This window comes from Emys orbicularis, chromosome 7 (genome assembly GCF_028017835.1).
Source record: "Emys orbicularis isolate rEmyOrb1 chromosome 7, rEmyOrb1.hap1, whole genome shotgun sequence".
Classification (NCBI taxonomy): domain Eukaryota; kingdom Metazoa; phylum Chordata; order Testudines; family Emydidae; genus Emys; species Emys orbicularis.
The window spans coordinates 112999295-113013604 of NC_088689.1; the positions used below are offsets into that span (position 1 = coordinate 112999295).

General features: G+C 41.7%; 1 protein-coding gene across 6 annotated transcripts in view; it reads right to left on the minus strand.

The window, feature by feature from the left end:
• Window positions 1–14310, minus strand: part of IFT122 (intraflagellar transport 122) — a 53982-nt gene that overhangs the window by 28917 nt on the left and 10755 nt on the right. For all 6 annotated transcript variants that reach the window (XM_065407414.1, XM_065407413.1, XM_065407412.1 and 3 more), the window contains 8 exons: window positions 13749–13824; window positions 12856–13047; window positions 9595–9733; window positions 8713–8915; window positions 8080–8217; window positions 5779–5943; window positions 4695–4892; window positions 3217–3357 (listed from right to left, as the gene is read on the minus strand). In XM_065407414.1, coding sequence (XP_065263486.1) covers window positions 3217–3357; window positions 4695–4892; window positions 5779–5943; window positions 8080–8217; window positions 8713–8915; window positions 9595–9733; window positions 12856–13047; window positions 13749–13824 — 1252 coding nt within the window. The remainder of the gene's footprint in view (window positions 1–3216; window positions 3358–4694; window positions 4893–5778; window positions 5944–8079; window positions 8218–8712; window positions 8916–9594; window positions 9734–12855; window positions 13048–13748; window positions 13825–14310) is intronic.

Consider the following 14310-nt stretch of genomic DNA (forward strand, 5'->3'; position numbering starts at 1 on the left):
GGTGATAGTCGGCGCCGGGACTCCGAGCGGCGTCGGGACCTGCTCCGAGACCTGGAGCGGTGCCGAGAGTCCACGGTTGGAGACGGTGGGCGCACCAGTGCAGGCTTGCCTCTCGACTGCACAATGCGCGGAGCCACCGGTGCCGGGAGCTGCGACGGTGCCGGCTCCGTGAGTGCAATCAGGTCCCTCGCGGTAGTAAATGTCTCCGGAGTCGAGGGGAGACAAGGTTCCACCACCAGCCTAGGTGGTGAAACAGTCCGTACCGGACTCAACGGCCTCGGTGCCGGAGTCGACGGTGTGGCCGCCTGCTTTTGGCGGTCCAAAGGCGGACGCGGCTCTACCCCCGGCACGGGGGGAGCCGGCGTCTTCAGGGCAGCAGTGTCCTGAGCCTTGCGGGCCTTTTTATGGCCCGGAGATAGAGATCGGCGCCGAGTCCCTTGAGGTGGGCGCGGTGCCGAAGTCTGCCGGTGCCGGGAGGACTTGTCCGCGGCGCCGGTCGGAGCCGCTGGGGCGCTGCGCACCGACGCGCTCGGTGCCGGGGCCGGGCGCGCCGAGGGAGGATCCGGGCTGAGCGCCGCCTCCATGAGGAGCTGCCGAAGCCGAAAGTCCCGCTCCTTCCTCGTTCGAGGCTTGAAGGCCTTGCAGATTGGGCACTTATCTGCGTGATGGGCTTCCCCGAGGCACTTCAAGCAGGAGGCGTGCGGGTCGCTTGTTGGCATCGGCTTCGCGCAGGACGCGCACGGCTTAAAGCCAGGAGCCTTGGGCATGAGCCCGGTATGCTCCGGGGGGAAAAAGGGGGGAGAACAACCCCCTTAACCCCCGCTAACAATTTACAACAACTACAAACTAAATAACAACTATCTAAAGAACTCTAACTACTATACACAACTATCTAAATGAACACTATCTACAGAAATAATCTAGAAACTAGGGAGTGTGGAGACCAGCTATGCTGTGCTCCACAGTTCCAACGACCGTCAGGGGCGGTAAGAAGGAACTGAGGGGGCGCTGGGTCGGCTGCGGTATATATCCGGCGCCATGAGGGCGCCACTCCAGGGGGCTCCACAGCCGACCCACCGGGTGTTGCTAGGGTAAAAGTTTTCCGACGATCGTGCACGCGGCGCGCGCACACCTGACTGGAATGGATATGAGCAAGCACTCGAAGAAGAAAGAAAGTTAGGACAGGGTAAGATAAAAGTACTGTGACACAGTGTAATATCCTTTGCCAATTAAGATAAATATGCAAACAAAAGTCGCCAAGTGGCAAAGTCACCTATGGTTACAGCAGTTTAGCACTTACTTTTGACATACAATAAAACCCAGAAATTAAACTCTTCAGACAGTGGGATGTTCCAGACCTCTAACCAATTAAATGCTTAGGAGGAATACATATTCTGCTTACCCAAGATCAGATGAGGAAGAAAGTGTCTTTAATGTCAAATTTTCTAGAAGCTGCCTTTGTTCAGGTTAATCAGCTCTAATTCAGAGGCCTGGTCTACACTCGGGGTGGGGGGAGAGGGGGAAGGGAAGGGAGGAATCGATCGAAGTTATGCAACATCAGCTACGTGAATAATGTAGCTGAAGTCGATGTACTTAGATCTACTTATCGCGGTGTCTTCACTGCAGTAAGTCGACTGCTGATGCTCCCCCGTCGACTCCGCCTGCACCTCTCGCTCCGGTGGAGTACTGGAGTCGAAGGGAGAGCGCTCAGCGGTCGATTTATCGCGTCTTCACTAGACGCAATAATCGACCTCTGCCGGATCCATCGGTCTGGAGGTAAGTGTAGACATGCCCTAAGAAGATGACAGTACTCACCTTCCACGAAGGCACTGAAAACGTCTTCATTTTAAGAACTATTTGCATAAAATCATCTATAAAGTTGCACAGAAAAAGTATAGTCCAATGCCTCCATTTATGAGAAAATGAAAAATAAAAATGTTTAGCTTCCTATGAAATCTTGTGTCATTACGTAAAGGATGCCTATGATTATATGCCCACTTCCAGTGTATTTTTAAAATAATTTTGTGTTTCATATGATATTGATGGCACTATATTTCTTTTGACCCTTTTGTTTCACAGATGGTGGTACAAAGACTTTACTCCATGGAAAACATGTACTCCAGCATCTCCCATTCCAGAGGCCATTCCCAAACAGGACTACTCTAGCAGGAAGAAAGTGTGGCATTGCCACATATTTTCTATCTGCAAAGAACTGAGTGATGAACCAACATAAAGAAAGTACAGTCTCCACTTTCAAAGTGACATGCTCTAAACAGGAGGGAGACAAAAGAATAGGAATATTAGCAGCAGAGTATTACAGGACAAAAACTAGGAGACAACAGATACATTTCAGCTAAGTGATTCTTTGCTGCCACCTAGTGAACAATACATGTAATACAACACTAAATCCTGATTCTTCCTTCTTGTTGAAATACTGTATCCTAATTTATTTATTAAACTCATTTCTAGAGTTGAAATGGAATTTTTTTTCAAGTTTTTCTTTATGAGTTTAAATAGCCAAAAATATAAAATCAATTTCTCTTTAGTGTAGGCCAGGGGTCGGCAACCTTTCAGAAGTGGTGTGCCGAGTCTTCATTTATTCACTCTAATTTAAGGATTCACGAGCCAGTAATACATTTTAACGTTTTTAGAAGGTCTCTTTCTATAAGTCTATAATATATAACTAAACTATTGTTGTATGTAAAGTAAATAAAGTTTTTAAAATGTTTAAGAAGCTTCATTTCCTCATTGGTCCTGCTTTGAGCAGGGGGTTGGACTAGATGACCTCCGGTGGTCCCTTCTAACCCTGATATTCTATCATTTAAAATTAAATTAAAATGCAGAGCCCCTCGGACCGGAGGCCAGAACCCGGGCAGTGTGAGTGCCACTGAAAATCAGCTCGTGTGCCAAAGGTGGCACGCGTGCCATAGGTTGCCTACCCCTAGTGTAGGCATTAGATATTCTACATGTTTTTGACAAGAAGAAAAATGAAGCATCATAGTTTGGCTTTCATGATGTGCATAAGATCTTGAGTTGATACTTCATATTTAAAAAAAACAGAAAAAGTATGTTAGATACATGAACCACAGCTCCTGGTGATATAATAGAAAGGTTAAATATGAAGAGGTTACAATGTATGTATACCACTTTTCACTTCAATCATGTGTTAATACGAAATTTCAAAATTCCTGTTGCACAAAAAAACAAATGCTTTACCTTTTTAGCAGTTTCAAACTCTAGACCTTCTAAGGCCTCCATAGCCAGCTCTTTCCAGTCAGTGTCAGTTACTCCTAAACAAGCAATCTGATAGGCTTCTTTGAACATTTTCCGTTCCAGGTATTGATACATAGGAGCAGACTGAGGATTTCCATTAAGAAACATTCATCAAAAGCAAAATATTGAGATATATTAGTGAATGTATTTAGTGGATAAATCTGCTCATTTTCCAACCCCAACAGTTACAAACCCACTATGTAACCAATCTACTTTCTGAATTATAAACAAGAGTGTACAAGGTATAATGATAGTTTTGACAATACAGTAATTTATTCTGTGAATTCAGTCATCCCTCTCCAACATAAGTACAATACAGAATAGGATAATTGAATTCCAAACCCTTTTGTCCTGAGGGCACTGTTTGCTAGGGTCTGAGATCCTACCAATTCAGTACAAGTATTGATGTAGTGCATTCCTTACTCATCCACAACTCCAAATGATGCCGATGACAGTTTTGGGAACACAAGAAATGCAGAATAATGTCCAGTGCTTACACTGATTCTCCCATTTTTTGGTTTTGGTGTTCATTTTTAAACCATTGTTAAGTATATGAAAACATGAAAAAAGCAGACTGCATTTCTAGTGTCCACGGGCAAATCAGTTATACCCCACTAACTATATTACTTCCATTGTTTGTGGTCCTTCCCATAATACAGGAAGAATCGCTCATCTGATTGGCATAGAATCTACAAATACACCTCTATCCCAATATAATGCTGTCCTCGGGAGCCAAAAAATCTTACCGCGTTATAGGTGAAACCGCGTTATATCGAACTTGCTTTGATCCGCCGGAGTGTGCAGCCCCCCCCCCCCGGAGCACTGCTTTACTGCATTATATCCGAATTTGTGTTATATCGGGTCGCGTTATATCGGGGTAGAGGTGTATATTACAAACTGGATACACCTACAGCTTAGAACATTTTATACCACTTAAATATTGCCTAAACATATCCAAAAGGAGCAACAGCAGGTCATTAATAAGAGGGTACATGGCATGGGTAGAACAAGGACATTTGAAAAATAACATGAAAAAAGTGTGTGGGGGGGGAGGGAAGATGTGCAGAAACTGTAGGCAAAGTAAGTTTGTACAGAACCACATTGTCATTGTGGTTCAGTGCTTTTAAATGTAATGGATTTGTAAACAAAATGGGGGGACAACTATGATAATACGAGAGCGCACTTCAGCAAAAGAGAAGGAAAAACTCAGACACTTAAAGTTAATGAGTCCAACAGTTTTAAATTTTGCACAGCTCACACAAAAGGAACTAGACAGTGTTGACAGATCTGAATACACTAGGAGTTTAGATTACATTAATTTCAGTAATATGAAGCAGATAAGTTTCAGAAACATTCTTTCATTTTTTTCAACCATATTGTTCAGAAAACACAAAACATGGGTTAATTAGATTAAAAATTACCTGAGGAACTTCAACAGCTGACATAGAAAAAACATGAAGACAGAAAATCTTGGAGCCATTGTATCCCACAACAAAGCCTTGAAGTTTTTGCTGATGGACAGGAAAGTTACTAGCTTTGATGTTGAGGTAACCCCCTCCGGAAAAGCAAAGCATATCCTCACACTGTGTATTCCAAGCCACGCTATTAGCATTGGGTTCCTAATGAGCATATTATATGGGTGATTAAATTACTGTGCGACAAAATTAGATCTTTTCCCCTAAGCAATACATGGCCTTCAGCTAGACAACTGATTATGTTATAACCTGTATAAATGTATGTATTTTTTACACTAATTCTTTATGTTTAGGAATATACTGGTACTTAAAAGTTACAAATATTGCCACATTTTCACAGCACTTGCTTTATGCTTATTAAATTGCAATAATTTTGTCTAATATGTTTCTTATTTATCTTGCTCATCACCTTTACTCCTACATTAAATTAAAATCCTTCCATAAATGGACACTGGTTCCTAGCTATCAGAATCATTTCATCTTTAGTTCTGCTTTCTGGCATAAAAAGAATCTTATAGGTCCTATCTTAATAATACTTCATGCTTTCTATCCAAGGATCTACCTGAAAATACTTTACTAACATTAATGGATTAAGCCTCATGGAGGGACTATGTTAATTTCCCTATGAGGGAAGTATTATAATCCCTTTATATTAGGCAAAACTGAGGCACAAAGTGATTTAGGGTCTAATCCTGCTCCCACTGAAATCAACAGCAAGACCCCCCGCTGACTTCAATAATTCAAAGGGAACATTACATGGACCCAAGTGACTTGCTAAAGATCACACAGCAAGTGCATGGACGAGGTGGGTAAAAAACACAAATCTCCTGGCTCCCACTCCCTTCCCATCAGACAACACTCTCTGTAGGGAGCATAATGTATTAATATCTACAACATTCCACAGTTGATCTATTTATATTTGTATAGATTATTATGGATGTTATCTACATGTAAGAAACAAAAATCATATTCTGAATCCCTAGCAAGTTTCTCTCTTTTTTACAAACATTTAAAGATTTTGATTTCTTACCTGGAACAGCAGCTCTTTGGTATGAATATCATATACTAGGCAGGTGTCATTTTCATCTACCACTGCCAACTTGTTTCGGGATGCACTCATATCCAGACAGCGCACAGCTGTGGATTGCTTCAACAGGACAATTGCAAAAAGATTGTCCACAAATATCTTCAGAATCTGGACATATTTGAAGTCAAAGTTAGTCAGTCAAATTTGCAGTTACCAAAATTAGCAATAGAATAGTGGATATTAACTCTGCTGTTGAAAACAGAACTGTGATTACATATTATGAAGAAGAAATATTAAAATATTAAATATACGTAAGAACTAAAGCAGCTTGAAAATGCTTTCAAAGGCTTATACCCTTGCTTCTTTACAGTGTGCTAGCTTGCAAGCTAATGTAAACAAAATATATGCGACAACCTAGAATCTGTGTCATTACTACTACTAAAAGTTACATTAATGCATTTATACTATGGTGATGAGCATAAATATAAATAGAACAAAGACTACATAGGGCAACAACCTAAATATTTAAATACTTGCTGTGCTGCACCCTCTTTGGAACCTCTATGCTGTATGTAACTCCAGAACTACAAAGAAACTGTCATTTGTGTTGTATGACAGTCTACAGTTTGGATACCAGTTTCCCCATTAACTAACTCACATATGGTATTATTCAATTTTTTAGAACTGTAATTTACTAACATTAGAAAACATATAGTACTATATAAACATTCGCTAATGATAATTAAGGCTAAGATTTTGTCACATTTTTAGTAAAAGTCACAGACAGGTCATGGGCAATACAGAAAAATTAATGGAAGCTCGTGACCTGTCAAAGACTTTTACTAAAAATATCCATGATAAAATGGGGAGCTCAGCTGCGGGGTCTCCACACTGCCTGCAGAGGCTGGGCAGCTCCAGGGTCCCCCCCACTGCCCACGATTTCCAGGGTCCCCCCTCGAGCTCTGGGGTCTCCCTGCCGCCCGCAGCATCCAGGAGCTGTGGGGGGCCCCCCCACTGCCCGGGATGGCTGGGAGCTCCAGGGTACCCCTGCCACCTGCAGTAGCTCAGAGCTCCAGGGGGCCCCTGCCACCTATGGTGGCAGGGAGCTGCGGGGTATCCCCACTAGGTGGTGGGAGTACCCCGCAGCTCCTGGCCGCTGTGGGCAGCAGAGGAACCCTGCAGCTCCCGGCCACCAGGGGTGAATTCACAGACGTTGCGGAAGTCACGGAATCCATGACTTCCGCAACCTCCATGAAAAAAAGCATAGCCTCAGTGATAATATAATAGTGTATTTTAGGCAGTTAAACTACTGAACAGCCTTCAATAGATGATGATAAAATTTTTACTGCATCAGTTTCTGCCAGATTCTTTCTCCTTCCCTAAATTTTGGTAATATAAGGGTTTGGATAGCATCAAACTTCATGTGTGGTTTGTAAGCAAACTAAAGCCAAATATGCTACTTATACTGCTCCATTTCTTTTAAATATAATCATTATTTTAAAACAAATATTAAGACTGATGGAAGTTCATTGACTTTCAAAAGTGTGACAGGGGATCCCATTAAACAGATAAATAGTGGGACACCAATATTTACCACTCTCATATTCTTCTGCTGGCCCTGAGGCCCAACAGCAGCTACTAACTACTCTTCAGGAAAGCTCTTAAGTCACAATGCCATCTGCCAGGCAATTTTACTATTGCATGGTCACATGGCTATCCCATTGATTTTCTACTGTATTAAGTGGAAACCCATCAAATGGGTACTCTGCAAGGAAGTATTAAATGTATGCTTAATTTACAAAGAAACTAAGCACCTTTATATACAAATATCTTTTGTATTATTCTCTGCATTGGATATGGTTTCAATGTAGAATTACGCACAAACTTGTCTGATTGACAGTGATCGTCATAAAATAGCTATATGACAAATGCCAAAGGTCCATTTCTTATTGGGGGAGTCAGCTGTAGCAGGGTTGTCAGCGAATTGTAGGGAGCCATTTTCTGTATTTACACTTCTCTTGAGGTCCACCTATGAAGCATGGGCAATGGGGAGCAATGTTTTTGTCTTCCAGGGTAACCTACAAGTGAGCAGCTAAAAAGAAAGAACGTGAGCCCACAGGCAAGAGATACAAATAAATGAGTTTTTTTGATTCAGGATTAGGCTCAGCCTGGGCCCATGGAATTCAGGTTATAAAAGTCTTTGCTGCTTCTATGGTCAGCCCTATGTATTTCTGTTCTCCTCAAAACAGTAAAACAGATTTTGCTCTGTACTTAAAAAGAGGTAAGTCAGTCCTAAAGCATCACCTGGCCATTCTTCAGACCTACTAAGAGGCCTTCTCTTCCTGAAGGGCCTCCAATTACTTTAATGTAACGAATGAGAGACTCCATCAGCCACTCCCGCTCTTTAACACCATTAAATGAGAGGCACTGTAGTCTTTTCTCCTAAAAAATAAACAATTCTGTGATGTACAATAAACTACATACTGGTAAACAGAAAATCATGCCACTTTAGTGAAATGTGTTCATATCTATCCAGATATGCCTGTCTACATATATGTACATAGAAAACAAAAGACTGCGCGATACATGTCACATCAATCTAGCAGACAAAATATATTTTTAAAGATTTCTGATGGTATCAAGCAGAATATCAAAAACCCCTTTTCTAGCACCTTTCATCCCAAAAGATCCCACAGCACTTTATAAACAGATACACAAACTACATACAGAGATCATTTCACTAAAACACAGCCATCAGTGAAACGAGACACAGCAGCTGTTTAACTGGTTTGAGATTACATTACAGTACACATTCAATTGCATAATTGCATAATCCATTAGTTTTTTTCAGTATGCTAATCTTATTCTGCCATCCCTTTCAAACATGTGTACCCTTCTCTTACTTATCAAGACTATGTTTGACTTTCAAGTACGTACCTGGCATAAGATAATATGATCTGAACATACAACCAGCAAGTTGCATTCAAATTTCTTTGCTATCTTTTCCTTCACACGGTAATGCATGTCTGAGGAGTCATCTGAATATAATTCATAAATCAGGATTTTCTCTGGCAGCTGGATTGCTAATCTGTTTTTGTAGATTGCAATTTTCTTTACAAGTTCTCTGCATTTTATTCTAACTGAAAAGAAAGAAAATAAGAAAACAGAGTAAGGTGCAGGGTGAAACTGAAATAATTTAATACCATGTTAAACCATGATTACAATTTAATCGTTACAAAACATTTCTACACCGAACAATCAACTCTACTGGAATAGAGTCTGTGGCTCCACGTCAAGTATAGGCTACCCATACATGCTACTGGTTAGCAGTAGGTCACAAGTTACTACCATTCATTACTTGTGAATGATGTACTATGATGCATGTTCCAATGTCTCTTCCCTGTTAGAAAACCGGGTGAGAATATTTTTAAAAATTGTGCTTAGAAAATGTTAGCACAAGTCTTCGATGCTGTTAATAAGAACCACCTTTACAAATATAATGGACTATACAGAATCTCACAATTTCAGATAGAGATAGAGAGACTTTATTTTAATAGCTCTTCCCTCTCCTAATGACCTTTCAAATCCCCACTTCTTCCATTAAGTCCTTCCGTGCTGATCCTCCAGAGATATTTGCTCTACTTCATGTTTGCATTTTCACCCCATGAGTTGTATGCCTCAACCTTACCATCAGTGTTTATCAAAGACAGGAAGGTCCACGAGACAGGGACCATACATTTGAACATGCTAACAACTATTAATAAAAATAATAATGAAAATGAAGCTAAGACTAAGACTTCAATGTAAGAGTGACACTACCTTTTTGCTCAGTAATTAGGTGCTGGACAATAACATCAGTCATGCTGTCCCTGTAAGCATAACGATCTTTATAGAGTCCATGGACTGTACTGAAAATCAGCTGATAAAAGGAAATTGTTCCATCCTGGCATCCTATTGCCTGAACATAAGGAGAAAGATCTCAAAAACTCATACAATCACCTACATGTGTCAACCAATGATAACTTATAAGCAACTACAAAAAACACGCATAAAAATTAGGGCTGTAGATTAATCGCAGTTAACTCATGCGATTAACTCAAATTAATCACGACTAATCGCAGTTTTAATCGCACTGTTAAATAACAGAATACTAATTGAAATTTATTAAATATTTTTCAATGTTTTTCTACATTTTCAAATATATTGATTTCAATTACAACACAGAATACAAGGTGTACAGTGGTCACTTTATATTATTTTTTATTACAAATATTTGTACTGTAAAAATGATAAACAAAAGAGACGTATTTTTCAATTCACCTCATACAAGTACTGTAGTGCAATCTCTGTCGTGAATGTGCAACTTACAAATGTAGATTTTTTTTTTGTTACATAGCCGCACTCAGAAACAAAATGTAAATCTTTAGAGTGTACAAGTCAACTCAGTCCTATTTCTTGCTAAGCCAATTGCTAAGACAAACAAGTTTGTTTACATTTACGGGCGATAATGCTGCCCTCTTCTTATTTACAATGTCACCTGAAAGTGAGAACGGGCATTCACATGGCACTTTTGTAGCTGGCATTGCAAGGTATTTATGTGACAGATATGCTAAACATTCATATGCCCCTTCATGCTTCAGCCACCACTCCAGAGGACATGCTTCCATGCTGATAACACTCGTTAAAAAAAATAACACGTTAGTTAAATTTGTGACTGAACTCCTTGGGGGAGAATTGTATGTCTCCTGCTCTGTTTTACACGCATTCTCCCATATATTTCATGTTATAGCAATCTTGGATGATGATCCAGCACGTTGTTCATTTTAAGAACACTTTCACTGAAGATTTGACAAAATGCAAAGAAGGTGGTACTAATATGAGATTTCTAAAGATAGCTACAGCACTCGATCCAAGGTATAAGAATCTGAAACGCCTTCCAAAATCTGAGAGGGACGAGGTGTGGAGCATGCTTTCAGAAGTCTTCAAAGAGCAACACTCCAATGCAGAAATTACTGAACCCAAACCACCAAAAAAGAAAATCAACCTGCTGGTGGCATCTGACTCAGATGATGAAAATGAACATGCATTGGTCCACACCGGTTTGGATCATTATTGAGCAGAACCCATCATCAGCATGGACGCATGTCCTCTGGAATGGTGGCTGAAGCATGAAAGGACATATGACTCTACCACATCTGGAACGTAAATATCTTGTGACGCCGGCTACAACAGTGCCATGCGAACGCCTGTTCTCACTTTCAGGTGACACTGTAAGCAAGAAGCAAGCAGCATTATCTCCTGCAAATGTAAAAGAACTTGTTTGTCTGAGCGATTGGCTGAACAAGAAGTAGGACTGAGTGGACTTGTAGGCTCTAAAGTTTTACATTGTTTTATTTTTGAATGCAGGTTTTTTTTGTACATAATTCTATGTTTGTAAGTTCAACTTCCATGTTAAAGTGATTGAACTACAGTACTTGTAATGGGAGAATTGAAAAATACTATTTCTTTTGTTTTTTTACAGTGCAAATATTTGTAATAAAAAATAAATATAAAGTGAGCACTGTACACTTTGTATTCTGTGTTGTAATTGAAATATATTTGAAAATGTAGAAAACATCCAAAAATATTTAAATAAATGGTACTCAATTATTAACAGTGTGATTAATTTTGTGATTAATCATGATTAATTTTTATAATCGCTTGACAGCCCTAATAAAAATGCATGACATTTAAATGAACACTAAATCCCTTACGTTACATTCTCCAAAACAGCATACCAACTTTAGCCCTGATCCTGCTCACACTGTATTCAATGGCAAAACTCCCATCGACTTTAATGATCCAGGATGAGGCCCTATATGATCATGGATAAGGCTAAATTTTTGTCATGGATGTTTTTACTAAAAGTCACGGACAGGTCACGGGCAATAATGAAAAATTCACGGACCTGTCCTTGACTTTTACTAAAAATACCCAATGACAAAATGGATAGTCTGGGGAGAGACTAGGAGCTCCAGGGGTCCCCTCCACTGGCAGCTTCAAGCTGTGGGAGTCCCCCCTGCCTCCCATGGGGGCCGGGAGCTCCAGGAATCCCCCCTGCCACCACTGGTGGATGGGAGCAGTGGGGATCACCCCTGCCACCCGCGCCAGTCGGAAGCGGCGGGTCCCCCCCTGCCTCCCGCAGCCGCAGCGGGGAATCCCCCCTGCCCCTGGGTCCTCCCTGATGCCTGCAGCGGCTGGGAGCAGCGGGGATCCCCCCTGCTGCCAGCGGGGAGCAGTGGATCCCCACTGCTGCGCACAGGGGCGGGGAGCGGCCGTGGTCCCTCTTGACGCCCTTGACAAGCGGGGTCCCTCTTGATGCCCGCGGTGGCCGGGAGCAGTGGGGATTCCCCCTACCCCCTGGTCCTCCCTGCTGCCTGCGGGGGCGGGGAGTGTGGGGGGGTGCCCCTTGCCACAGGGGATCCTGCAGCTCCCAGCCGGCACTGGCTGGAGTCACGGAGGTCTTTGGAAGTCACAGATTCCGTGACTTCCATGACCTCCATGACTAAATCACAGCCTTAATCATGGACACTTACTTATTTTTAATCACCACTCTTGGCCTACTGATTTCAAAAGGAGTTCTGCCACTGACAGATTATAGTATATATTGCCCCAAATGGTAACACACACATTCTCCACAAGGCTCTTTAGTAGAAATTCTGAACCAGACAGCCTACTTGCACATCTACTTCCACTCATCCTATTGCATAGCCTCACCAGTCACCCTATTTCATATATATCATCAAAATTATTTTTAAATAAATCAATTACCATTTAAAAAATAAAATGTAGTAGATGCCTTACGTAGGCCAGTAAGCTTTATCCCCATTTATCACCTTCTTGTAGCCCAGGATACATTTCTCCATGACTATTTTTAACTTCAATGTGCTTACTCAGCAACATCTAAAAATTAGGCCACTTGTATTTAGCTGCCTCAGTAAGGATTTGGGTGCCTACATTTAGGTACCCAAGTTTGAAAATTGTGGCCCTACCATATGTATCTAAGGTCTAAGAGAAAAGCAATAAAATGTCCCCTCTTACCACATAATTGGAGTCTGGTTTAACTTTACATGTCCACACCCAGCTACTCTGATCTCCTATGGTACCGAGACGCACTCCATCCTTCGTGTAGAGAGAGACTTGCTTATCTGAGCCTCCCATTAATATATATTCTCCTTTGGAAAAATAGCTAACACAGCACGGATCAAAATTCAGCACCCTGTCCTTCCCAATCTACAAGACAAAATACAGAGATCAAAGAAAAGGGTCATTTCATGTTTTCTGAGTCATGAAAAGTAGTTGGAAACTAGCAAGAGGATCTTCCCAGTGTACAAGGATCCTCAGGTGCCAAAGTTCTATCATACAGGCTCCATGATACCACCATCCCTTCAGCTAGTGGCAAAGACTTTCCTACACCCAGCAACAGCTGACAGTTGTAATAGCCCTCAGAAGCTACTCTAAGTTGCATCTGAGAACCAGCCTAGCCCAACACAGGTCCGCTCAGAATCAGGGTGATTTAAAAAACATTAATGAGTCTCCCTCTCGTGAACTGAGCCAAGGACTCCACAGCTGCAGCTCAGGATCTGGGCCAGTAAACTGTCACAAACAGGGCCGTCCTTACCCATCCGCAAAGTTCCTGGTGCCCTGCGCAGAGGCCTGGGGCCCCACACACACACCCCGCGCGGGGGGGCTTGCGTAGGGCCCCAGAATAGCTAGGGACGGCCCTGGTCACAAAAGTCTGCAAAACTAGAAGTGACAGGAAGTGTCTCTGTTGGGTTGGAAGACACTGGAGCAGGAAAAGAGGATGGTCAAAAGCAGCCAAACAAAAAGCTTTATAGAAGACACAATGTATATACAGAATATGGTCAAAAATATTCAGTTACTCCTGAGGGTAAATACGAATGCACTTTCCAAAGCATTAAACTTCAACTTACCTGTTTGCCACTGAGCTGAAAAAAGGAAAGCCTTTGACCCCAGTCTGCTACAGCTAAGATGTCATTGTGTTCATCTCTAACATGTAGAAGAAACAGACCATTAAGACATGTGGCGCACTGCAGTGATTTCTGTACAAAACTCATAAAAGCTACAGACAAAAAATAAGTACTATGTCAGAATACATTTAGCAAATAATGATTTTTTAAAAAAAGGCACAATAACTGAGAGAAAAGCAAACATATGCATCCTAATTAGAATATTAATGAACTTTTGCAGCCAGAGAACAGACAGCTTTGGGGAGGCGGGGGGGTGTAAGGGAGTCCACCATTTCCTCCCCACACATCACTATGCCACGGATTGTTTGCCTCCAAAGACTTAATAAATCACTTCATAGACTTCCACTGCAATTACGATCAGCCAAGGCTGATTAGCTAAGAGTCCCTGGACTTAAATATCTGTGGCCATATTCTGATAGCTTCAGGGGTGTAAATCCAAAGTCAATGGGCCTGAGTGGAGATGCACCTGATTTACATAAATATAATCAAGAACAAAATGTTGTCC